The following is a 25,983-nucleotide window of genomic DNA, read 5'->3' as shown; positions in this document are numbered from 1 at the left end:
AGTCAGGGGTCCAGGTTAGGTGGGAAAATGTCTTAAAATACAATTTTTTTTCCCTTCACGTGTTCATTCAAGGCGATGTAATGTAGAATGTGTTTGAAACTGCACAAACTGCTCGTTCTTTTCAAAATTGAATTTTGTTTTGACCACGTATTTTATTTACAATTTTTGAAACCTATGAGGCAGTAGGCAAAAGTCGATAGGAGGTGATTGTACATAAACGTTATTAACCCCTGCCTTCGGCAGGTCTTTCAAGCGAAATTTAACAAATATTAATGTCAACATAGTCAACATTTCATTAATGGTTAGTGACTGATATCACAAATCCTTCGCACGTGAGATTTCTGGCCCACCAGTTGAGTGCTGTTCGATATTGCTGCGTTGCTTTTTTGCTGTACGACAACACGTGATTGCAATCAAACACAGTATTTCAACTAAGTCGAGAACTGCAACCAAAGAAACTCCCAACCATACACCAACTAATCCCCCGATGGAACTGATTAGATCAACCAGCTAGAAAACAAACGGTAGAAATTAGAGGCATCACATTTAAATTTAAAAAAGCTCAAATTTTTTAAAATGAAAATACTGTTACGAACATGTTTCTTGACGGTGCTAGCTTAATTATGTGTTAAGCGTCAAAGCAACTAAGGCTATGAGGCGTGTCTTTTTTGATCGCTTGATGAACACCCCGAATTTATAGGGGAAAAGACCAGGAGAACCTCTCATGACCCTCCCCCAGTGGGCAGCACAGTGGTTATAACCTGTGTTAACCTGTGAATTATATTGCATTACAGTACCTTATTATGTTATCTTTTTATGTATTGTAAACCTCGCTGTGAACCGTGGTTGAGTTCGTGTGACCGCTACTATTTAAAGATATTATTGTCAATTGATTAGTTTTGAACTCTTCTGACCTAAGTGGTCATTCTATGTATGAACAAAACGTTTAGAATATTTTTGTGAACTGTAAGTACAAGTATACCGATAGTAGCAATGTTCACAGCATGTGTCTCGTAAGAAAAACAAGAAATATACGGATGGGAATACGGTCCTGCTCCTGTCATCTCTTAATAATGTAGTATGTAAAGTAATCATAGAATAGCATGGTTCGATTGTCATTGCTGGCTGCAGTTAACTTTTTTTTTTTTCCCACCCTGACAGAGATGAGATTTTCGGCCTCATGAAATGTTTATTTGGATTTTTCTGATCCCGTTAACTCAGGTTATATTTATTTATTAGAGGTTGTTCGTGCTAAAAAATAAAAATACAACCCAATCACAGAATACTTGATATTATTGACCCCTCATGGCCTTAGTTACCTTTGCGTAATACTAAATAACTCAACCCAAGAATATGTTGAGTGTGTGGGGAAAAAACGTCTTACCTCATACTTGGGTCTGTACGAATACTGAACCAGATCACCGTTCAGGGTAAAAGCTAAAAATGCAGTGTCTTTTGCCTAAAAAATTAATAGGAAAAATTTTAATCACCATTAAGAATTCAGCGTTTCTGTATAAGTTATGTAGAAATTGATATCATTTACACTTTACTCCAACATGTATTGTGATAACAAAGGGGGGGGGGAATCCTCAGAATAGATAAAAGTTTAATATCGAAAGCGACTCCCATTGGGTTTAATGACAGCGTTTTAGGGAACTTTTTTCCCTACGCATTTTTGTATGTGGAGAGTCAAATCTTGCTCCTAGTTAAAGTAGGTTTTTTTTTTTTTTTTGTGGCTATTTCTCTGCTTCATTATGTTCAGGCTCTCAAATCCTCTTTCCAGATATCCCAAAGACGTTCAATTGGATTGAGATCTAGGTTCGAAATGGCAAGTTCACCACGGTATTTATCTGTTATCTGAAATCACAGTTGAAGCGACGGTGTCACGGAGCGTTGCCACGCTAATACAAACAATGGACTTCTCTAAAGAATAATCACAATGGTTAAAAAAAAGAGGTAATCTTCAGCCATTATTAACCCACTGCAGGATGGAAGCCTCCTCAACAAATTCATGTTCAGGGAAATGGACCGTAATCTGCCACGCTGGTCCAGTGCAGGTTGGCAAATCGACCGTATTTAGCAGTCAGGGACTTGAACCCGGTCTACTCAAAGAGTAGACCGGGGTTCAAGTGCTACTGCACTCTCGCTCCTGACCATTCGGCTATAATGAGTAAGATATAATTGTTTGGAATGTTACCACAGACAATTGTATTCATGATCTCACCAAGCCAAATAAAATAGACCAGGTGCCATCACCACCAAACTTCATTGTTGGTGCAGTACAATCAGATGGTACCTTTCTTTGGGCATACACCATATTGGGCTCGGCCTATTTTGTGAATGGACAATCCCGCTATGTGATAATCTACTAGCACACCCATTATAAGGGATCCTGATCTTTTTTCCTTCGTCCGTTCCATCTACCTATAGTCGAGTGTGTATACCTTTTTTATATGTTATTTTTAACCACTATTGTTATCTCCCTTATTATCACCTGTGTAAGTGAGCAATTTCCATGGAGCGGGGAGGACCTTGATGCGAAGCACGCAAAACCCTACACAGCAAAAATACCTAAATTTCTCTTAAATGGTAATAACATAACAAAATAAAATTGGTCCTAGTCCTCTAATATACATTGGGATAGTCCCAATGTATATTAGAGGATAGTGTATATTTACAAGTATTCATAAAATTTTCACCATTAATCTCAAAATGAACAAGATTTGTGGGAAGACGGTGCAAAAATTTCACTCTTGATCAATGACTGAGGCGAGAAATGATACATCGATCTTTGACAAAATTCGTGCCTAATCAAACTTTCAGGATAATATTATCAAAGGGCGAAACAAGGATATTTCAGTACCATCCTTAAAAGAAACGGAGGCAGCCAGTAGACGGTTGAGTGTAATGGCGCATAGGTAAATTATAAGGGGAATAAATCACTTTTAACCTACTTGAGATCTGTTTATTTCCAGTTTAAAATTATCTACAGATCGGAATCAAATGTTCGTGGTATGTTCCTACACTTCAGTGAATGCTGTTGTCGCTACTTCTACCATTACAAAGAGCAGAATGGTCAAACGTTTGACAAACTGTACGTGATCTCCGTATATTCCTCTTTTCAAATATAAACAGTAGAAGACAGTGAGGGCTGTAAGACCAAAATTAGCAAACCAAAATTCAAGATCATGCTTGTCGTTTTATTTGATAAAAAAAAAAAGTGTTTTGTACTCAGAATTCTCTCACCAAGGGTCAGTAATATATTGTCTTCAATTTTTTACGAGTTAGAGGAAAATAGGTTTTGTTGAAATGACGAAATATCGCTGGACAATTAGTTTTGCGTCAAGACAAATCGCTGGATCTCATTGCGTTATCTGGTAAAATTTCAGAAAAGAAAAATCCTTCCTGCCTTCCCCGATTTTGGCTTCTTCTGACTTTTTTCTATTCCAAAATATCGAAACTTTGCTGAAAACCCACATTTTGGGTATATGAAGGGAGTCCAGCATTGAGAGCATCAATATCACAATTGCATGGAACTGCGTGCAGTTGTGGAAGACTAACTTCTTGTAGAACTGTCCACGCGTACTGCTTTCAAGAGAACAGGAGCAATTAATTAACAACTTGTGTTATTAATAAAAATAGCAATTACCCTTTCCAGTAGGGCCTTTCTCTGCATTTCCCTTATAAAATTTATGCGTGTCATTGCTGAATCTTCTGTCTTGAACTTTGTTTTTCGCGGATATTCTAGAACAGTAACTTCATAATTCCAGCTTCTGTAAAGTAAAATAAGTTAATATATAATGATATACATTCGAACGTATATTATTATTATGCATTATTATAATTATTTAAAAGTTAAATCCACATTAAATATTTACAGTATATTAAAATGCATACTAAGTTATATATATATATATATATATATATATATATATATATATATATATATATATGAGGGGTGATCATTTAATTCGCGGACTAGTGCAAGATTCTGTATAGCTCTCGCACTTCCAATAACTGCCGCTGGAGGCGCTATCCCTGGTCGCTACTGAGCAGACTGCGTATGCCAGTGCTTGAGCTAGTTTTTAGCTGCGTGTTACTGACGGTCGTTTTGAAACAGGTATCGTGTCGAACATACAGATCGAACAGCGATATGTGATTCGTTATTGAGTCAGACGTGGCTTAAATCCATCGGAAACAGTTAGAGATGAATGAAGCATATGGTAATGTGCCTTGGAAGGACGGCCATATTCCGGTGGGACCGATCTTTCTTGTGTAAAGTGGTTTCGCCATCAAGAAATTGCCGGGTCCCATACGGCTAATATGGTGCAGGCAGTGGTCACTGCCATATGTGGCGAGGTTCTGGCACATCCCACTTTATTCACCGGACTTAGTCACTTGTCATATCTGACTGTTTCCACTTCTGAAAAAAGCTGTGAAAGGCAAGCGTTTGGCGTTCGAAACGACGATGCTCGCAGAAGCACTTCGCAGTCTTTCGAAAAAGGGCTTGCCAGGAGCATTTAATGCATATACATATGACGCTGGCGAAAATGTGTCAAGTTCAAGAGAAAGTATTATGAGAAGGAGAAATCCACAGAAGATTCAGATGATGACAATTAAGATAAGATCTTGCATCATCCCTCATATATATAACACACACTAAAACGTACGTTATACAGTGGCAGACAAAAAAAACTGCATAACTTGTGAATTTTGCAAATAATGTGTTTTGCGCTGCATTGTGGGCTGCAGAAATGTTTGAAATGCATTTGTTAGATGGGATATATTTTGTGAATGAAATCCAATAAAATGACTCCACCTGATATACCTAATTGTCATAAATATCTTCCCAACGGGTAAAATGCGTAATTAATGGGAATATGAGAAATCGTGCAAATGGCAATCGTGACAACCAAACATACATTTTATTGCCTTTACGTATATAAACTGAAATGACAAGTTAACGTAATAGTATTATGTACTGTAAATGAGCAAAATAAATCCTCAATATTTTGTTGTTCCTCCTCGAGCTGCAATTACAGCCTTGCAACGATCTGACATAGAGTTAATCAACTTCCGGATATACGGTTGCCCAACTTCGTGGTACCACACCCTTACAATGCAGCTGAATCTTACTTGTTTGCTTCTTCTGAGCAATTTTAGACGACATAATGAACAGGCAATTTTCAATATGGTTCAGATCCGGGCTAGTCCAATACTAATGCCAGCATTTCTGAGGTATGACTGCACCTTAAGGGAGAAAAAGGAGGGAAAACATTGGTGTATGTTTTAAGCCTTGTGAGACAAGAAGACAAACTCATCATGAAATCTAAATAGCATAAAACTTACCAATCTTGCTGTGTGTCAAGGTGCTGAGTCCAATTGAAAAATGAGTTTTGGACGTCTGTGTGGTGATCCCTAATAACGGGTTTCAGGCACTCCTCCAAGATAGCAGTGTAGGTTTCTGCATTCACCGTTCCGTTAATAAACTTAATTCGCCCCACCCCTTTGCTTGTTATGCATCCCCAGACCATCTGACCGGCCGGGAACTTTACAGTCGGTGTTATGCAGTCAGAATGGTATCCCTCCGATTTTCGTCTTCTGACATATTGCTTCCCATCCGAACCATGCAGATTGAATTTCGATTCGTCAGAAAAGATGACGGTGTCCCATTGCTCTTTTGCCCATGAAACATGCGTTTTAGCTTAAGCAAGTCGCTTCTTCCTCATTTGTTGGGTCAACAAAAGCTTCTTCTTGGCCGATAGGCATGCAGACCACATTCCGATAGCCGTCTTCGGGTAGTTCGTGCACCCGAGGGCATCTCAAAGTCCATTTTTAGATCAGCATGGCGATTACGAAGGCATAGCCGTTTCAAATATCGATCTTCGGAAGGCGTAGTCACTCTCTTACGGCCTGATCCAAGCCTTCTCTTCACATCACCAATTTTACGCTTTAATTTCAGCACCCGGGATAATGTTGACTGGTGGCAGCCTATTTTATCAGTGATAGCACGTGTAGAAAGGCCTTCCTGGAACAGAGCAACAGCTACACTTTTTTTCTTGGTGTCAACTGACCATATGGAGCCATGCTTACACCTCCGCAAAACAGGATGCTAATGAGCATGTATACCCTTCCAAGGTCGTATTTATAGAAAAGGCATGATGCAATACATGCAATTACTGTCTGATGCAATACCTCTGCTTTGCGACAAACAAAACTACTGTAATCAAACAATATCTTATAGGTTTCGCTCAAATGTTTACTTTTTTAAAGTTTTTTTGTACACCGATATTATATAGATATAGTAACGTATTTATGTATTCATAGATGAGGAAGAGACACACACACACAGCGTCGAAAATTCCTGTAAGTATTTTATTTAATTTCATCAAAAGAAACGAGCGCAGCGAGCAGGGGGTAACGCCCCCTAGTTTTTTTTATTATTATTATTTATTTATTTTTTTTTTTTACTTTGCTGTGGCCGCCAGTGTTTCCCCTATACGCCGCTGTGGATTCTGAAGGCACTAGGCCAAGGCCAGCAACTGTGTGTGTGTGTTACGTAATGTTCGTGTGTGCCGGCGCCTGGCATTTCGCAGCCAGGGGGGAAGGAAACACCTGGTCCCCTCCCCCTAAGTCCCATCCCAAGCCACGTGTAGGCAGCCAGGTTCTACAACCAGGTTGAGACTCTTATTAAGATTTCAATTTTAAGAGGATTAATGGGATACAAATCACTGCCTTTTATGCGTAGAGCACACTTGAATTAAGCCTTTTAACATAGTCCGCTTGCAAATATTTTCACTTGTGGTCGCAACAACCTCAAAAGATAGTTGATGACAGGACATTGTAGAGTTTGATCTTGCTGTTAGAGCCAGTTAGCGGTCTGTTCTCGTTTACTTTGCCCTCGGGCGACCTTGGCCAGCTTTTCTTGTAATGATTCCTGTTTTACCGGGCAGAGGTGCCAACTTGGCACCTCTGCCCGGTTTCAAGTCGTCCAACGGCCTGACGTCTCAAAGAATCATCTAAACGACGATAACTTACCTGAGTACTGGAGATTTGGCTATCCCACAGAGCAAGCCAGAAAACGGTAATGAAGTGATCTGATCGCAACCCGTGTTTTTATAGGCATGATTAATTTGCATAATGGTACGGCTCTGTAAGATAGTAGATGGATTTCTATTGGATACACGGAATTTGTATGTCAGTATGCCTATTATATCAAAAATTCCCCTTCGGCGATATTGTTCACAATAAAATATTCATGAAAAACATTTCGTTTCTTAATTTTGTCGAACTGTGTTTTTTCGCTGTTCCAGCAATAAAGCTGTTTGGTTAACAACTTTACGCCTATTTTAATTCAGCACAATTGTTTAGAATTGAGTCAACTTTCTAGAGACTCAGCTAATCTGATGAATCTCTAACGTGAAAATAGACTCATAAATATTTTAAATATAACTCATAAATAGTAGCATTATATAACAAGGGTAACAAGCTCAACTTAACCTTAGCTGCCCTTCTGCCAAAAATTTCCAAAACCAAATCGTACGATATTGCCTTTAGAATTGGTGCAACTGCAAGTTGACTGAACCCAGTAGCAACGGCTATGATATTCTTCAGTAACGATTTGTAAGATGTAAAATCTTAAAAGTATAATATTTTATAGAAAAGTGAGATTAATTTAAAGTAAAACTTATAATATAGCAATATGGGGGAGCGAAACCTTACAAGTCAAGAATATTACTAAGGTCACTCGCAAGGGATTAAATTAGACAACGTTTATAGTAGGGGAGCGGTAAGCTGAAAGGCTATTAGCAACCTGGGTGGACTTCGACTCCTAGCACACAGGTACAAACCAAAACAATGGAAACGAGTACCAACTGCTGTTGGTAATAGGTGTTAACCCTGGAAAACAATGGTGCGGCGGACAATGATACTGTCGGGACATTTCTTTGATCGGTGACATCTGGAGAAGAGACAGGTAGTAAATACGGGACAAATGCTGGAATTAGAGTTAAGACTGGCGTTTGGCTGTCGGTGATAACAAGTTTTGTAGATCTTGTGAAATTAGTCTGCTAAAGTATAACTATAAGTGGCTGACTTCAAAGGCACAGACAGCCTGAGAAATTTTACAAATTTCTTAAAATAAGAAGATGGATAGAGCACTAAATAGACAGCGTGAGAAAGATTAAAATGAGCAAATAAGAACAGAGTGAAAGTTGATAAAATGAGAAAGATTGGTTAAGACTCAGAACAAGGGCGATACGTAATTCAGATGAAAAAAGTGAGTGAACAGGGAGAGGAGGCAGAACCCCGAGTTGAGTTTATATGGGTGTTTATGGAAATGAGTGAGGGGAGACACAGTTGAGGTTTTTTTGTCGTGCTAGAAAATGTGAGTTAACACAGAACCCTGAGTTGAGTTTGTGGATGTGTATGGAAATGAGTTAGGGGAGATACAGTTGAGGTTTTTTTTTTTTTTTTGTCGTGTTAGAAAATGTGAGTGGACATAGAATCAGAGTAAGGAAGGACAGTTGAGCTTATTCATCGGTGTAAGTAATAATGAGTGAGTAACATGGACAGTTGAGTTTCTGTCGTGTTAGAAATTATGGAGTGTAAGGAGAATAAGCCTGTCCGTCATTTGAAGGCAAGAGCAGTGGCCATATGCTATAGTCTAATCCACATCGGAAGAAAGGCAAGGGTTATGGAAATGAGTGAGGGGAGACACAGTTGAGGTTTTTTTTTGTCGTGCTAGAAAATATCCCGTGCTAGAAAGTGACCCGAATGCAACGAGCGCTGTGAAATATTTCTTAATTTAATAAGAAGTTCTTAATAGGTGGAGCGGAAAAGCGAGGGTGGCACCCTATGAGCTATCTCCTTGTGGATGAGCTGTAAAAAGTGGAGTAGAGAAGGAGTTAGTGTGAGATGCCCTGTGAATTTTCCTTTTGTGAATAAGTTTTAATAAGGTGGAGAGGGAAGGACGAAGCCGAAAAATTAGTAGCTCGATGAGAAGGAAGGAAGCAGCGAATGGAAGGTAGCCCGAATAAGGTGGAGAAAGGACGCCAGTCCCATGCAGCCAAGAGTTCCGATAATTATCTGTAGCAGATTCAGGTGAAGCAGATGAAGAAGACCCTCAGAGAGCCAAAAGTGAAAGGTTGAAACCTCCCCGGAAAGGAAAGAAAAAAGAGAAGTAGGTGAGAATATAGTAAGTACTGTAAGTTAACAAGGACTGTTAGTGAAACAGTATAGTAATTAATTTAAAAAAAAAGGGGTAGCACTAGAAGTAAAATGATAGATAAATTATCTCTGAAGTAAATTATATATACTAACAGAGTTATTATGTTAAAAAAAAAGGTTATTGTGATTATAATGTGTTAGAAGGGTAGTAAGGTTTATATGAGAAGTTTTGATTATGTTTTAAGGACAGATAATTGAATTATATAAGAAACTTTGAATATGTTTTAAGGATAGATAATTGAATTATATGAGAATCTTTGAATGTTTTAAGGATAGATAATTGAATATAGTGTTTGTATTGATGAATAATTGTTGGTTCATCTGAAAGACTAATAAAAAATAGAGACTTTAGGAAAGTTAAGATTGGTCTTCAGTGTATTGTAACAGAATGGTGAGAACACAAAGTATAATGATGAAAGCAGCATATTGATTGTTAATATAAGAAACACAATTGTATCCAGGAGTAAGTGAAATAGGTATGGTGAATATGTATAAGTGTTAGGAGTTAGTTAGGGCAAGAAGAATGAATCAAGTGTTTTCATATAATGGTCAACGCAGATTAGCTAGTGAAGGGAAACAGGAATAAGAATAATATATGCAAGGTATCCTTGATTTAACTTTGTATGCATATTACATGTTTTTTTATTCAATTGTATATTATGTTTTATATATATATATATATATATATATATATATGTAAATAAACTTTGTTGTTTATTAATTTGCGAGTTTGTTATTCCTGAACACTCAGCCTTTCCGAAGGGAACTTCTCAATTATACATAATTGAGAAGTTCCCTTGAATCTGGAATTCTCCTGTAAAGCAAAGTCAGATGTGTACGTGGGGGTGTAAGAAATAGAGGTCTATATAGTTATAAGGGAACAGAACAAATAAGGAATATTTAATAAAGAATTATTATTATACATAATGAAAAATAAAATTAAAAGAATTCACATATTTCCCCCCCCACCACCACCACAGATTCAAGATACAGCCTTGAAGTGGATTCTTGACATACTTTTACCTATAGGTAAAGGGAAAACAGCTGCTGGCCTGTTAACATGTGAAAACAGACATTTGGAGTCGGTGGTTTAATTGAGTGGGATGGAATCACTAAATGGCCTTACAGATCGCTATGTATTCTGTGAGGAATTCTCACGGCTGTAAAATTTCGAGGTAAGATTCTGGTTCAGACTGGTAAGAAATTGGTTCAGACTGTTTTCTAATGTACCAATAATGTGTGTCTTCGAGCTCTTGTAGTGAATCAGTGCATTTAGAGGAAGAGTATACGCCATGCCAATCATACAAAGACCATCCAAATTCCCAGCTCTCGATCCAGTAGAACCTGCCCAATATAAAATATATATAATAGCAAAGATCTTAAAATCTGAAATAGACCAATTGATAGGAGTTTTGTACTTACACGCATTCAGGTCGACACCACTTCGAACACACATGCCAATCCCAATTGGTTGGTTCGCACTCACTTGGGGCTGTGAAAAATATTTAAAAAAAGTATCAGTGGTGACCAACTTTTGGTATAGCAAGGTTACAAGCGCTAACGTGACTCACTGGCAAAAAAATGAGAAACTTTTATTCAACATCTAATAGAACCACCGTTTGCTCGCTCGAATTACAACGCGTGCATGTGCTGTGATTCCAGTAGGCGTCTCTCCAAATTTTACCATTCTTCCACCAGGATATTTGTCAGCTGTTGTTTTATAATCTGTAGAGAAATACGAAGCCAGGCTGTTCCTTTACAACATATTCCACTTCCAGACATTTTCAAATGGATTTACATCTGAAGAATTAGGCGATCAGGGTAGAATGAGAATGTTTGGTGATCCATTCAGATGAACTTTGCACCGTGCCTAGTGCATTGTGGTTCTGAAAGAATCCATTGCAATCCGTGCCAACAGAACGTACCGATTACTATAATTACTTGGTTGTTGTGTTTTGGTAGCATCAGAACTGAGGCCATATTGCGCCGTGTATAATATATTTCTGTAAATCGCATGTGTTCTGTGGTCGATTTGCTGGACGAAAAACCCGAATTTCCGGGATAAAAAACTATGCTACCCTCGCCTGAGACCGAAAGTATATTACCTACTGGAAGAGACCTAAATTCGAATCCTGTCAATAACGGGATTCGAACTCAGGTCTCTTCCATCCGGTGTTGGAAGGAAGGTAATCATACCAACTACTAGAACCAGCAGCTGAGTGTTGACAGAGACAGTTGGGATGCATGGCTTCATGAGGTGCACGTCACACTTCCAACCTACTATTGGTGCGAAATGTAAATCGAGACCTGTCAGATCTCATGATTTCTTCCTACTATTTCACAGTCGGTCTTGGCGTTGTTAATGTAGTTTTTGTTGCATTTTTTCCGTTTAGAGGAAGAAATGCGACAAAAAATTTCTTCTTGCACTCATTGTATACTTGAGAGATGGGTGCTTTCGACATACCAGTGATATTCTTTGTTTCTCAATTGACGCAGGTGCTCCAACAATAATACCTTTCTGAAAATCGGAAAAAATCACCTTTCTTCCCATGATCGGTTCCGACTAAGAAGTCCGAGGAAAACGTACCATATTCATTTCATACCAAAAAATTTGTGATAATACCATGTGACAATTTACATTTTCATACCAGAGGTTTCTGGTTTTTTGTCCAGCGAGTTCATTTATCCGTTTGTGAAATGAAAATTCACACCTTATTTCATCAAATCTAGTGAGTATTTGTAGTATTTTCTCCTCTTCAGAGACATATCTAAGCTAGGTCGCAATCTTACTTAGAGTGCAATTCGAAAAATATGGTATGGAAGACAAAGTACCTGCTGTGTGGATACACTACGCATTCAGAATACAAATGAATTTTACCATTTTTCAATAAGCACGAAATTATTAAGAACACCTGAGAATTAGCAATAATAAAGTTTTTTTTTTTTTACTCTATTTCGGCTCAGAAAACTTAACTTTGCTTGAATATAATTTAATTTAGAACTTACCACTTCGATTGCCGCGCTTATCAGTAAGCGGGAAATATTTAAAAGGTACCTTACAAAATGTAGGATACATCTTCAACATACGTCCAAATGCACAATCGTGATAGCAATCCTGAAATATTAAACCATAATAATGGTTTTTAGAACTGAATAAATTGTATTCAAAAATTGAGTTAAAATTAAAATTCGTTGTTAGCTCAAGGTCCGCCGAAAATTACCTTATATGTCAAGGGTCCATATCCACCACTTGATTCCCTTAAAGCAGCGTAGTCAGTGCAGTTAGTTTGGTAGGGTGGCGGAAGGAGCCTTCTCACGCTCTGCAAGAATTGGAAAACTTGTCAGAAGGAAAACTTCATAGGACTTTTAAAAATTAATGTGTATACGAGGGACGATCAGTAAGTATTGTTTCTCACTTAGAAATATTTAAGTTAGGGATTTTATGTTACACTAATAAATCTCATAGGTTGTTTGTTTTCTTGATCCATCGATTATTGAACTAGAGCCGTGAATACAGCGAGAGATGAAGGTTCAGGCCCGATCCATTATAAAATTGTTTTATTTGCCCGACAAAGAAACAAAAACAAATCCATGGGGAGAAGAAAGGTACATATGAGGAGGATCGCCTATTTTTTCAGGTGTGGGTGACCGTTTAGGTGTGGACAAAGAAGTGTGCACGGTGATCCAATAGAAGTAAGACGCATCTCGGCCACAGACCCTCCCAGTGAGGTTAAAGTGGAACCCTTGAAGACAAACGTGCGACATATGAGGAGGATCGCCTATTTTTTCAGGTGTGGGTGACCGTTTAGGTGTGGACAAAGAAGTGTGCACGGTGATCCAATAGAAGTAAGACGCATCTCGGCCACAGACCCTCCCAGTGAGGTTAAAGTGGAACCCTTGAAGACAAACGTGCGACTATAAATTTTATAGCAGATAAAGTTAACATTAGCCATGCGTCTGTTTGCACCATGACGCATAGTTTTCTTCGCGTCTATTGTGGCTGCCCGATGGGGTTCAAGATTGTTGACACTTCCCCAAAAGATGCACGGGAAAGAGTGTTCCGCACAGTTCTTGGAGCTTTGCAGAGAGTGTCAATGACTTCTTGACCGAATTGTGGCGACAGATGAATGCTGCGTACGTACATCACTATGACGCAGAAACAAAACTGATGCGTACGTACATCACTACGACGCAGAAACGAAACTGATGAGCACAAAATGGAACCATTCATCTTCACCATCTTCCAAAAATGCCAGCTGTACACAAGGTCGGAGGGAACTGAGTAGGTTTTTCACTGTGCGGTCGCATGTTTTCAGGCTCCTGTTCAATGAATAGTTTAAAGGATTATGCTCAACATCTTGTCGAGTTTCTGATATCCAGCGAATCAGTTTCTGTGTGCTTTTTCCTGAGGCAAGTTGTACTCACTAAATGATCAGGTAAACAACTTTATTCTCAATTTAAAAACTTGAATACATATCTTATTTTGTTCAGCCAAGCATTATAGCCAGCGGAATGCTTTCCAGCACAAGGTCACGTTGACCAGCATTTTACAGATCACCTAAATCAGGTCAACCGGCAGGTGGTCTGTATACCTACTGCAGTGGACATCGGCTACCGGCTGGGGCACTTAAAGAAGGGAAAATCGTGCTGACGCTAAATACAACTGAATACAAACACTCCTCACATGGTAGGAAGTGCTTTTATTGCTTAGCAGTTGAACACTTTAAAAATAAGGAACTTGAGAAACTAAATAGAATTTGCAGTAATTTTTCTAATAAATAAAAAAATAATAATAAATAAACAAAAATAATAAAAATTGCAGAAGCATTCCGCCCCAACTGTAGTGCTACTTTAAACATTTGTTCTTTGCCAATTCTTCCTCCTTTTAATAATCATTATGCCTGGTCGCGCAAGCCAACAAACTTGTGATTGCTGCGGAAAAAATATTAAAGTCTTTTTGATCTGTAATGGCCCCTGCAAAAGAACACTGGGGGAGTGCTGTTCTGGAAGTTCTACGATTCCAAAGATAAGTTCCACGGCTCGATCTAGATACTACTGCAGCCAATGCAAATCCAGCACTTGAAATGCAGCAGCATTTCAAGTGCTGGAAAAAACAACGCAGAGAGAGACAGCACAACAACTGACCAAATCTCTCCCACTCCTGCGGACTTATCTCTCGAGGAGCTACAATTAGGCGAAATCTACTGCCCAGAAAAGGGAAAGAGAAGCAGTTGTGAACCCAAGGATTCACAACAATTGACTCGCTCGCATCCGGACGTGACTGAAGAGACCAGCAAAGAGGTGAACAAAGATGCACATAAAGAAACAAACGAAGTGTCAGAACCAGCTGCAAACCCGAACCCCAACTCTACCCCCTCTAACTGGAACCCCAGTTCACCAAATTATGGCTATCAGAGGGATGCTTGAGGAGTATGTGGGAAAATCAAGCAAAATTACTGCTGCTATCCGCACTGACATCATTACCATATTCAGTAAGATGGAGACGGTGATTTTAAACCTCTACGTCGAATACGAAAAACTGCAAGCGAAATGGGAGGTTCGCCTCAGAAAGGAGGAAAACAAATGCAACAACGCCCCCTACCTTCGCGGAGGCGTTACGGAATGGCGCTAAAGTAGTATCCCATAAACCAGATGGACCCCAAACCAAAACACTTAACAAGAAAGACAGAATCACATATAATCCTGATTAAGCCGACAGAAGACGCGCAACTTGACACAAGTGACGCTGTAAAGGAGACCTTAACCAAAAATCTAAAAGACCAAATGAAGACAATCCAGATCAAAAGTATGCGGAAGACTAGACACCCAGGTGTGGTAATTGAAACCAACCCCAGAGAAGAGGCGCAAACAATTTTAAGTAATGAAAATATGACCAAGTACGGTTTAAAGGCAGAGGCGCCCAAGAAAAAAGTACCCTCAATTGTCTTATTTGACATACAGCAAGGTGTAACCCCAGAAGAACTCAAAGAGGAAATTTACCACAAAAACCTAAGTCTGCACCTACCTGAGGACACTGTGGAAAAAGACGTTAGCCCAAAATACAGTACTAAATCTAAAACACATTCAAATGTCAATTGGGTAATCCAGCTCTCCACGCGAGCATGGCAAATCTTAGAAACACAGAGTCGCATTTTCATAGGCTGGGGAAGCCATAGGTTTAAGGAGCATATTTCAGTTACGAAATGTTACAAGTGCCTTCGCTTTGGCCACACATCACACACACATGCAACCAGCGTGATTTAACATGTGGCCACTGTGCCCAGAAAGGGCACAAGTACAGAGAGTACAAGTGCAAGTACAAGCACAAGAGACTGCCCAGCAAAAGACCAGCTCTCAGTCTGTGCAAACTGCAAAGCAGTGAAATCTCCTCATCAACACTCAATCAGGGATGGGAACTGTATGATATACCTGAAAACCAAAAGGCAATACGAAATGAGAATCAACTATGGATAGAGGCTCCTCTACAAACTGCCACCATGAAATAAAAATAGTTCAACTGAACGCACAAAGAGCGAGGCTGGTAGCTGACTAACTAAAAGTGAAAATAGAAGAAAAACAAATTGATGTGGCCTCATTACAGGAACCGTATGTTCGCTCAGGTGTGGGCACAGGTTACCCTGCATCTTATAAAATGGTCTACTGTAAAACCGAAACCCCATGGGCAGCAATAATCATCAGAAACCCAGAAATCAGCACAACAAAGATTACACCACTCTGCACTGCAAACAGTGCCTGTGCACAAATCATAACTCAGTTAGGGTCTTTGTTCCTGTTAACAATATATACTCACCCTGGTGAAGACATCACCCCAGCGATCTCAACCATTCAGACGGCTCTTGAGACTCTCCCGGGGGACGACTACTAATAGCCATGGATGCAAACTGCAGATCTCTGCTCTGGCACAGTCGCACCCCTGACAGATCTGCACAAAGAAATGGTGCAAAACTAGAAGAATTCTTCCTAGCCACAGGCCTCCAAGTAATAAACCGACCAGATCAACTTCCAACCTACAGCGGCTCCCTTTGGGAGAGCACTATAGATGTTACAGCAGCCACCCCAGACATTGCCGACAAACTAGCCAAATGGACTGTACAAGAAGCCTGGACCACGTCGGACCACAGAGCGATATCATTTTCTCTGGTTCGGTCTGTGGAACGGACCCCTCCGATCCCACGAGATGTGATACGGTACAATTCAAAAAAGGCAGACTGGCAACGTTTTCGGACTGAGCTAACAAGAAGACTCCCTGGAGACACTCCACTCCCTTCAGACGATTGCGTACAGATTGTTACCACTGCCATAAGATCTGCATGTGATCTCTCCATCCCACGCAGAAGGCCCTACCGGTATGCAGTTCCCTGGTGGAATCCCCAACTACAGGATATCAGAAGAAGAGTCCACCATGCAAGAAAAATGTTCCACCAAGCTCGATCAAGACTACCCCCCCCCCTTGAGGTAGATGCCGCCAGGGAGGCTTACCGCATTGTCAGAAACGAATACACAAAGCTAATTCGTAAAAGTAAAAAGCAAACGTAGCAAACCCTGGTATCCACTTCTGGGAATAAGGACCCCCGGGGCATCGTTTTCAAGATCTTAACAAACAAGCTGCCGCGAGGAGAGGTACTCGATACGACACTAAAGATGGATGGCTCCTCTACTTACACCTGGAAGGATAGCATTAACAATATTCTAGACACCCATTTAAGCTGCAGCTATGACTCAACAACAAGAAATAGTAGCTGAAAATCACAACTATCATCCTGCCTCTGTGGAATCCCCCTTCACTAACATTGAGATGGACTTGGTAATAAACAAAATGAAAGTAGGAAAAACACCGGGTGATGATATGCTGGAAGTGGATGTGGTTAAAAAATTTGCAGATTGCTATCCTGTTACTCTCCTAAGCCTTCTAAATAGGTGCCTGACAGAAGGCACCTTTCCAACATCCTGGAAAACGGCAACCCTGAAATTTATATTGAAAAATCCCGACAAGCCACCGCAAATTCCAACCTCCTACAGCCCGATTGCCTTGCTCTCTGTAATGGCCAAGTTACAAGAACGCCTGCTGCTATTTCGCTTAACCTCCAGATAAGAAGAACAAAAACTTCCAAGTGACAAGCAATTTGGATTCAAATCAGGTAGCAGCACAGAAGATGCCATTAACAGATAAATCACTCAAGCAACTCACACAGCCTTTAAGTAGTCCTTGCAATCATGGTAGACTTCGCTGGGCCTTTGATCGACTATGGTGGCTCAGTGTTCTTCGGAGGCTTCGGCAATCAAATGTTTCCAACAACCTATACAACAGTTTAAGGTCATATTTAACTGGTAGAAAACTCCAAGTTACCAACAGATTCCAGACAGTGGCTAGGTACATCGATCGAGGCTGTCCGCAGGGCTCTGTGCTTGGACCTTTCCTCTGGTCTATTGTCCTGGATGAGTTCCTGGGCATGGACCTGGGAGGTGTTCAGCCCTTGGCCTTCGCGGATGATCTTGTCCTTTTGGTATGTGCTAACACCAGGACGAACCTGGAGAAAATGGCAAATGGAGCACTGGTAAAACTTCAGAACTGGGCAGCCCTGCACAACCTTACCATTTCAGGAGAGAAAATCCATACTCCTTAAAGGCAGGCTACAAATCACAAGACCACCTACAATAAAATTAAACTTTATGCCCATACGGCTGTACACTGAAGTCAAGCTCCTAGGTATCTCCTTAGACTCGGGGCTTACCTTCCACCACCACCTAAAGTATCTAGCCAACAAAATTCAAAGGTACAGTGCTATGATAAGGCAAGTCAGCAGGGCAGACTGGGGGCTGAAGCACAAAGCTCTTACTCTGATATACCAAGCGGTATATGTGCCAATTGTGTGTTATGGTACCTCCATCTGATACCGAAAAGCCATCATAGCAAGAAATAAACGTAAGCTATATTCAACCAGAGGTTCATGCTCCTTTCAATTTGAAGGGCGTGCCGCACCGTCAGCACCCCTGCTCTGCAGGTATTAACTGGATGTCAGCCACTATACTTAGAAGTGGTCAAAAGATGGCTCTTTTATCATTTAAGGAAGGGAGTTCCAGCCCAACTGCTTAATTTTCAACTTGACACCACAAACGGCACCAGGCAGGAAAGACAACGGATAACCCAACGTCTACAAGAGATATGGCAAAATGACTGGGACACTACAACAAAAAGGGCCATCACAAAACGATTCCTTCCATCCATAAGTTCAACTCACCCAGTACTTCCACCCTGGTTTTTGCCTGGCCTCCATGTGACCTTTATCATCACCGGCCATGGATCCTTCCAACAAAAACTGACCGCCATGGGAATCGAGAATGATCCACGTTGCCACTGCGGCGAAGAGGAGTCCTGGGGGCACCGCATGTATGAGTGCCCCAGCTACGACAACATTAGGCTTAAATTCCTCACCACAATACAGAGAAACCCTCGCAATCAAGAATTCACTCTGCTACTCGAGGAAGATACCTATAAGGCATTAACCACCTACGCGCAGGAAACATTTGCACTTAGGCGAGCTAAGATTGCAGAACTCAGAGCCCAAGAGCTAAACCGGACCGGCGTGGAATAACTCTCCATCCCCCAGAATAACACAGACATGATCATGCTAACCCTAATAGGGTAGGATCTATTGCAGGCACCATCCAAGGTGCGGGATTCTGGCACTCCTCGGAATGCGGGATTTAAAAGTCATCGCAAACCCGAAATGGGTAGGATATACTGCTGGCACCGATCTAGGTGCGGGATTGCTGGCACTGACCTCCGTGCAGGATCTAACAGGCACTATGCCATTGGCAATTACACAGGGGCATCTGTCCGCTGTGACTTTTAAACCTACACCCTTTCCTATACTTCGCCTAAATTAGGGTGGATTTATTCTCCCCTGTCAACCACCCAAATTCATTCCCCTTCTAATCCTTTCTTCTTCTATGCCCCCTCTCTCTCTCTCCCTCCCTTTTTTTTTATCTATTACTTTATTTACTTATTGTTATTTTATTTTTTATTTATTTATTATTATTTTTTTTTATCTGTTACTTTATTTACTTTTTTTATTATTATTATTATTTATTTTATTTTATTTATTTTTTGGTTTCCGTCAGGAAGCTCAGGCAACCCTGGCGGAGGCCAGCCAGAGTATAATGGACATCCTGGCTCACCTCCCAGTGGTGGTGGTGGCGGGCAACGTGGGTTTCCCTTAAGGGCCTTGCGGCTAAGCAGCCAAGAGACAGAACAACAGACCACAGCACTACTCTGTCACAAACCAGACACCACACTTTTTCTGGCTTTTACAGAGATTCTGTAAATTCTTCACAGAGTACCATGGTGCAGATGTGGGGAACCACCGGTGGCGCCTTCCACAAAACACTATGCCACTATGTACAGAAGGTCGTGTTGTTGGTCTTCTGGGACTCTTTAGGTGTCATTCTTACAGATCGCTTCCCAAACGGCAACACAATTGTTAAGTACAACAGAAACCTGGGAAAGTTGTGAGTATATCAAGCTGAAGAGATGTTGGAAGCTATTCATAGGTATTCGCCTCCTAATTGACAGTCCTCCTGCTCGCAAGGCTATTCTCACAATGACTTTGCAATCAGTTTTGACTTTGAAAATCTGCAGCATTCACTCTATTCTCACGACCTCTCTCCTTCTGATTTCTTCCTCTTCGCTAAAATAAATTTTTATGGGGCCACTAATTTCTAAGATTGATGAGGAGGTAATTAATTATGTGGAAGCCTGGTTTTCTGCTCAAAGTGAGGGGGTTCTATTCAAGAAACCCGAAAGTGCTTATCCATAAATGGGAAAAATTGTGTAGTCTTGAAGGTAGCTACACAGAGAAGGATGAAATTGCCAGCTAAGTTTTAAATCCCTAACTGAAATATTTCTAGGTGAGGATTAACCACCCCTCCTAAAAATTAATATTTATTGACATAAGACTTCCTTTCGTATATTTTAATGAGCTAAGCAAATCTCAGAATAAAGAGATGTTTTCTGAGAAAATTTTCTTACTGTTCATCTTAGCGTTGGTATCTACGGATGTATTGTGAAGGGTTTTATTGCTGTTTCATTTTAAATTGTAAATTAACCACTTATACTTCTTACTCGTAGTGCAGCTGGAGAATCTTTCGCGATTAACTTGCATAAGAGGCGATACTTTGCTTAGCTCATTAGAAAATAACTATCAAACTCCTGAAGATTTTGCTTGTTTTAGTAATATAATTAAATCATTTGGCTTACTGTTTTGACCAAAATATTGTACTCTTTTCCTGGAAAGATTAAAATCCCATCACTGCTCTCACCGGGCAAAGAATACGGGGAATGAACGTACACGTAAGCTGACACTTTTAAATCTGGAGAAATATAGTCCTCTGCTCTGATTTTCGTATCCACAGTAAGGGCGTATTGTTTTCTTAAAAATGAGGCACCGGTTACTAAATAATTGAGAGATAAACATATGGTCGGTTAGTATATTAGACCACAGTTGATATGACATTAAAAGGTATAAGAGTTAAATAACACATTTATTGATCAGGTGTTAAGTTGCTATACACTAATTGTTATTAGATGTTAAAGTTAGAAGAATCGTGTGCTATATCATAATATCGAATTGAATAGAAAAGACTAACCATTCTGCCCCATCTCGTCAGTGTACCACGAGGCCATAATGGTCAGGGATGTAATGTAGTGGTTTCCTGACCATTATACTTGCTTCGGCAGTACATATACTAAAATTGGAACGATACAGAGAAAATTAGCATGGCCCTGACCATTATGGCCTCGTGGTCCACTGACGAGATGGGGCAGAATGGTTAGTCTTTTCTATTCAATTCCATATTATGGTATGTTCTACTTTGTTCTCTATTTTGACTTAATTTCGGTATCGTTGGCTGGTTATATTTACATATAGTGATATTTCACGTGTTTCGGAAACTGGTGCTTATCTATGTGGCGCCGCTGAATTGTCCTTTAATTTGAACTCTATTCTATTTTTGAGGGTATCTCAAAAATTATTTAATAATTTTTCTCCAACAGTACTCTATTCTTAATTTTGCATGTTAAATTCTTCGCTCTACTGGTATACTTTCATTTCATTTCTTTTTATTGAAACATAATATTAGTTATATATATATATATATATATATATATATATATATATATATATATATATATAAATAATGACTTAAAAGTTAAAATGTAATAACATAAAATAAGAAAATAAATAAATATTAAGCTGTCATTAGAGGCAGCAAAATGAACATCCTCCACATGATGCCCAGATATAACCGATAACTCATAAAATAAAATAAAACATAAGCCAGTAGTATGCCAAAAAACGGTACAGCGAAAATTAACATAAAAATAAATCACAAGGAGGGGGAAGTAAAGGTAGCAACACATAAACCGTAGCCGAAAGTGGACTTTCGATTGGAAGAATTCTTCACGGATGGTATTCTTCACCACTTCTATGGCGAATCGTTTCTCTCCCATCAGAGCCATGTAGGTTGAATTTCTTCTCATCCGAGAAAATAACTGACTTCCACTGCTCGAGGGTCCATTTGACATGCTCCTTACACCAATTTAATCGGGCCTTTTTCATTTTTTGTGTGAGGAGGGGCTTCTTCTTATGACGATGGGCTAAAAGTCCATTTTTGAAGAGGCGTCTTCTGACTGTTACCGCATTTGCTACCACTCCTGTATGTTCTTCCCATTCTCTTTTCAGCTCAGACGAAGAAGCTTTACGGTTTTTAAGGTATAAGCGCTTCAAAATGCGGTCCTGTTTAGGCGTAGAGACTCGTTTGAGTCCTGTTCCTGTTTTTTTTCCTATCAGCAGAGCCAGTATTCTTGAGTTTGGAAAGAAATCTACTCGCTGTCGACTGATTACAAGACACTCTATAAGCAGTATGACGGGAAGAACATCCTTCCTCACGTAAAGCAACGATAGCACTCTTTCTCAGTGGCGTCAACTGCACATAACTTGCCATCCTGACACAAGCAAGGAATGCAACTCTTGCAGAGCATGCTTATATAGCTGAAAGTAACAGTTGATGCAATATTACGTAATCACCCACGCGTGTCAATCTTATCTGATGCAATCTGTAAGAAATATTGCCGTATACTTACGTTATTCGGACGACAATTACAATTTTAAGGGGTGATGCACTTTCTTTGAACATTAGTGTGTACACACTAATAAACCTCTAGAAGGGACAATCGCCCCTTACTGGATCCGCTTTCCACTGATCTAGAGTGGCGCCTCCGTGGCCAGGTGGGCAGGAGCAGCAGTGCGTAGCACACGCTTCTTAATTAGACCGGGGTTCGAGCCCGTCACCAACAAATACGAAAGATGCGGAAAGGTCAGGGAATGACCACCGCATATCCCGGAGCAATATGGCCCTAGTTGCTAATGCTCCTAAAAACCAAATAACAAACAAACAAACAAACAATCACTCAGTGACTGAGTTAGTCGGTCTCAGGCGTAAATAGCAAGATTTTTTCGTCCAGCAAAACAGGCAAATCGACCAGAGAACACACGCAATTTACAGACACATTACATAAATGGGTATATAGAAGAAATTCTGGGTCTCTAATAAAATAATTAGAAATTTAAATACTCTTGCCATTTAAAACAAGATTTTTCCGTCGACTCCAGTCCTACTAATGAAAAATAATTTCGTTTTTTGTATGTTGATATGCAAGCCCCAGTCTTCACATGAGGTATTTACTCGTTCTAACATTTCTTGCAGTTCTTTGTTGCTACTTGCTATTAACGCCACATCATCAGCATTACGAATGTTATTTATTACTTGGCCATTTACTTTTATGCCCATTTTCACAGCTTCCAAAGTTTCCCTGAAAATACAGGGTATCTCAAAAATATTGTTACAAACGTTTAGGGGAGGTAGGTAACATCTAAAGAAGGAATGTGAATCGCATAGGAACCCATAACCGGAAACGTCACGGGAAAGGAGTAGCAGAGGCACAAGAATCAGAACTGACACAAGACAGTAATTAGTGGCAAACATTTTTATTTTACATAATATTAACAATGGAGTACGAGATGATGCACTTCATGATGTTACAACAGATGCTCGAAGGTTCCACCATGAGACGCCGATGCATGCGTGACACCGACGCAGCATGGATTGGCGGACACTGTCGAACAAACCTGGAGTTTCTTTGACAGTAGCAGCAGCGCAGACGAGTCTCGCCACGAGATCCATTTCCGTCTCCACTGGCGATTCATACACGATAAATTTGAGCCCCCCCCCCCCCACACAGAAAGAGATCAAGGCTCGATAAATCAGGTGAGCGTGGGGGCCAGGCAACGGGTCCACCACGGCCAATCCATTGACGCCCAAAACGCCTGTTCAAATGGTCACGAACACACCTTCCATAATGGGCAGGCGCCCCGTCATGTTGAAACCAAATGTTGCGTCTCACATTTGCTGGAACATCAAGTAACCCTGGTAGAACTTGTTCAAGAAAGATCCGATATTTAGCGGAGTTGATGCGTGATGGTAACAGGTATGGGCTGACTAAGCAGTCACTGCCATACCTGCCCACACATTCATTGCGAAGCGAAGTTGTGCCGCATGGTGGTACACACCGTGAATAAGCCTTCCGAGTGAAATAAGCCTCATCCGTGAACAAAACATAGGCTGGAAAATTGAAGTCGTGTTGAACACTTTCTTGGAGAAACCACAGTGCAAAAGCCACACGTGTAGGTTGATCTTGGGGGGGGGGGGGGAGTAACAGAACCCTTTGGAGATGAAAGGGGTGTAGGAATCGTCGTGCCAGACACGCTGTACACTGCAACGAGACACTCCTAAGGCAGAGGCAACGGCACGTGTGCTGGTAGTAGGATTATTCTGTACGGCATTCAACACACTTTCTTCCATGGCGGGAGTTCGCGTCGAACGTGTCTACCCGCTGTACTCCTGTTACCTCTAAATGACCCATATGCACAAATTTTGATGCACACGCGCAAACAAACGTTGGTCCGGTACATGTCTGTCGGGGAAGCATTCTCCATAAATTCGTTGAGCGGCTCGTCCATTGTCCTCTGCTAATCCATGCATTAGGTGCATGTCTGCCAGCTCACAGTTCATATAATCGATGCATGCTCTTCGTGCGGCGACTACTGCTTGAATAAGTAAACCAGAAATTTCCCTCTCGTGAACTGATGAACAGCGCCGTCTACCGACTTACGGTGACGTTTCCGGTTATGGGTTCCTATGCGATTCACATTCCTTTAGATGTTACCTACCTCCCCTAAACGTTTGTACCAATATTTTTGAGACACCCTGTATATTCGAAGTATATGTTCAAAAGTAGTGGTGAGAGTACAAAGCACTGCCTGACTCTATTGATCTGTTTCAATAGAGTCATACTCTGATACTGCCCTCTTTTTCCAATAAAGATTCTTGATAATGCGTATGTCTCTACCATCAAGTCCAATCTGTTGTAGTATGTTGATGAGACTTTCGTGTTGTACAGGGTCAGAAGCTTTTTCAAAATCAATGAAACAAATATATACACGTCTTTTCCTAAGTCTCTGCATATCTATAGTAACACTTGCATGCAGAAAAGTGCTTCTTGAGTTCCAAGGCCTTTGAGGAAACCGAATTGCTTGTCACCAATCACATATTCACATTTCACAACCGCATATCCACATTTAGTGAATATGCGATTTAGAAACACCGTTAGTAATATTTTCAGCACATGACTAATAAGACTGATTAGAGAGAGAGAGAGAGAGAGAGAGAGAGAGAGAGAGAGAGAGAGAGAGAGAGAGAATCTTTATTACCCTTCACGGCTATAAAGCCAGGGGCTTACAGTTTCCCAAACTTCCGGGAAAATTGAACAATTATTTACAAAAAGGTAATTTTACAAAGAAAACATATCATAATACAAAGGAGAGAACTCCTTACGAGAGTTAAATCTGATTGAGCTGGCTTAACATCGAGATAAGAGCACCAGCTCAATCAGACAGGAACAGATGCAAGGTATACATCAGTCATTGCTGATTAGTCCTACTCGTCATAATTTTTTTCCGGTAAGTCCGGTCAGCAGCGAATTTGTTCAGGTCGGCGTCCAGTGCATGGGTTTGCTTGAGCATCTGCTGAGGAAGGAACCTGTCCGAGAGATGGAGTCGTGCTGAATGCGAGTAGAGCTCGGGATTGGCCCTACGGGCAGCAGGGGGGGATCCTCCAGCCACAGGTATCCCAGAATGAAGGTGTTGCCATTATGCCTATTATCATCTTGACTGTTGCTAGGAGGCGTTGGTCGTCAACTAAGGTGGGAAGCCGTGGAATTCCGAGAGAGTTGGCAAGCTGTGTGGTATGAATCAGAGCTGGAAGGTTGTGCTTCCTGTTGGCCCACTTTAGGAGCCAGAATTCTGTGGCAAAGAGTGGTTTCTTTATTGACGGTGCCGCTGACGCCCAAATTTCAGCAGCATAGAGTAAAGGTGGAAAGATAACTGTTCTTATGTACCTCACGGTTATCTTTTTATCTGTGATATGAAGGAGATGTTGTTTTGCTATCCACCGGAGTCTTGAAGCACGTGTGAGGAGCATATCCATGTGGGTGTTGAATCGAAGTTTTGGGTCGAATACAACGCCCAGATCACGATGGCTGGACACAATTGGGATGAGGGTGTTGCCGACCGAAGGCTGGAGAGAAGGAGTTTGCCTCAATGAATACACCATGAATTC

At 40.6% G+C, this 25,983-nt stretch overlaps 1 protein-coding gene and 1 pseudogene across 1 annotated transcript; one reads left to right on the top strand and one right to left on the bottom strand.

The window, feature by feature from the left end:
* Nucleotides 1-315: 315 nt before the first annotated feature.
* LOC150078870 (epithelial sodium channel subunit beta-like) lies at nt 316-24,830 on the bottom strand. Its single transcript, XM_090382878.1, has 9 exons — nt 24,661-24,830; nt 23,003-23,119; nt 20,507-20,678; nt 12,450-12,548; nt 12,235-12,343; nt 10,651-10,720; nt 3,650-3,773; nt 1,385-1,459; nt 316-510 (listed from the first exon to the last, which is right to left on the bottom strand). Exons 1-9 carry the CDS (start codon nt 24,828-24,830, stop codon nt 316-318), a joined length of 1,131 nt encoding a protein of 376 aa, XP_090239004.1.
* On the top strand, nt 20,971-21,032 carry LOC150078871 (U6 spliceosomal RNA; annotated as a pseudogene).
* Nucleotides 24,831-25,983: the final 1,153 nt, after the last annotated feature.

This window comes from Mastigoproctus giganteus, chromosome 10, assembly GCF_048544385.1.
Source record: "Mastigoproctus giganteus isolate SK-2022 chromosome 10, ASM4854438v1, whole genome shotgun sequence".
In the NCBI taxonomy this organism is placed as follows: domain Eukaryota; kingdom Metazoa; phylum Arthropoda; class Arachnida; order Uropygi; family Thelyphonidae; genus Mastigoproctus; species Mastigoproctus giganteus.
This window is presented reverse-complemented; position numbering and strand designations above follow the sequence as displayed.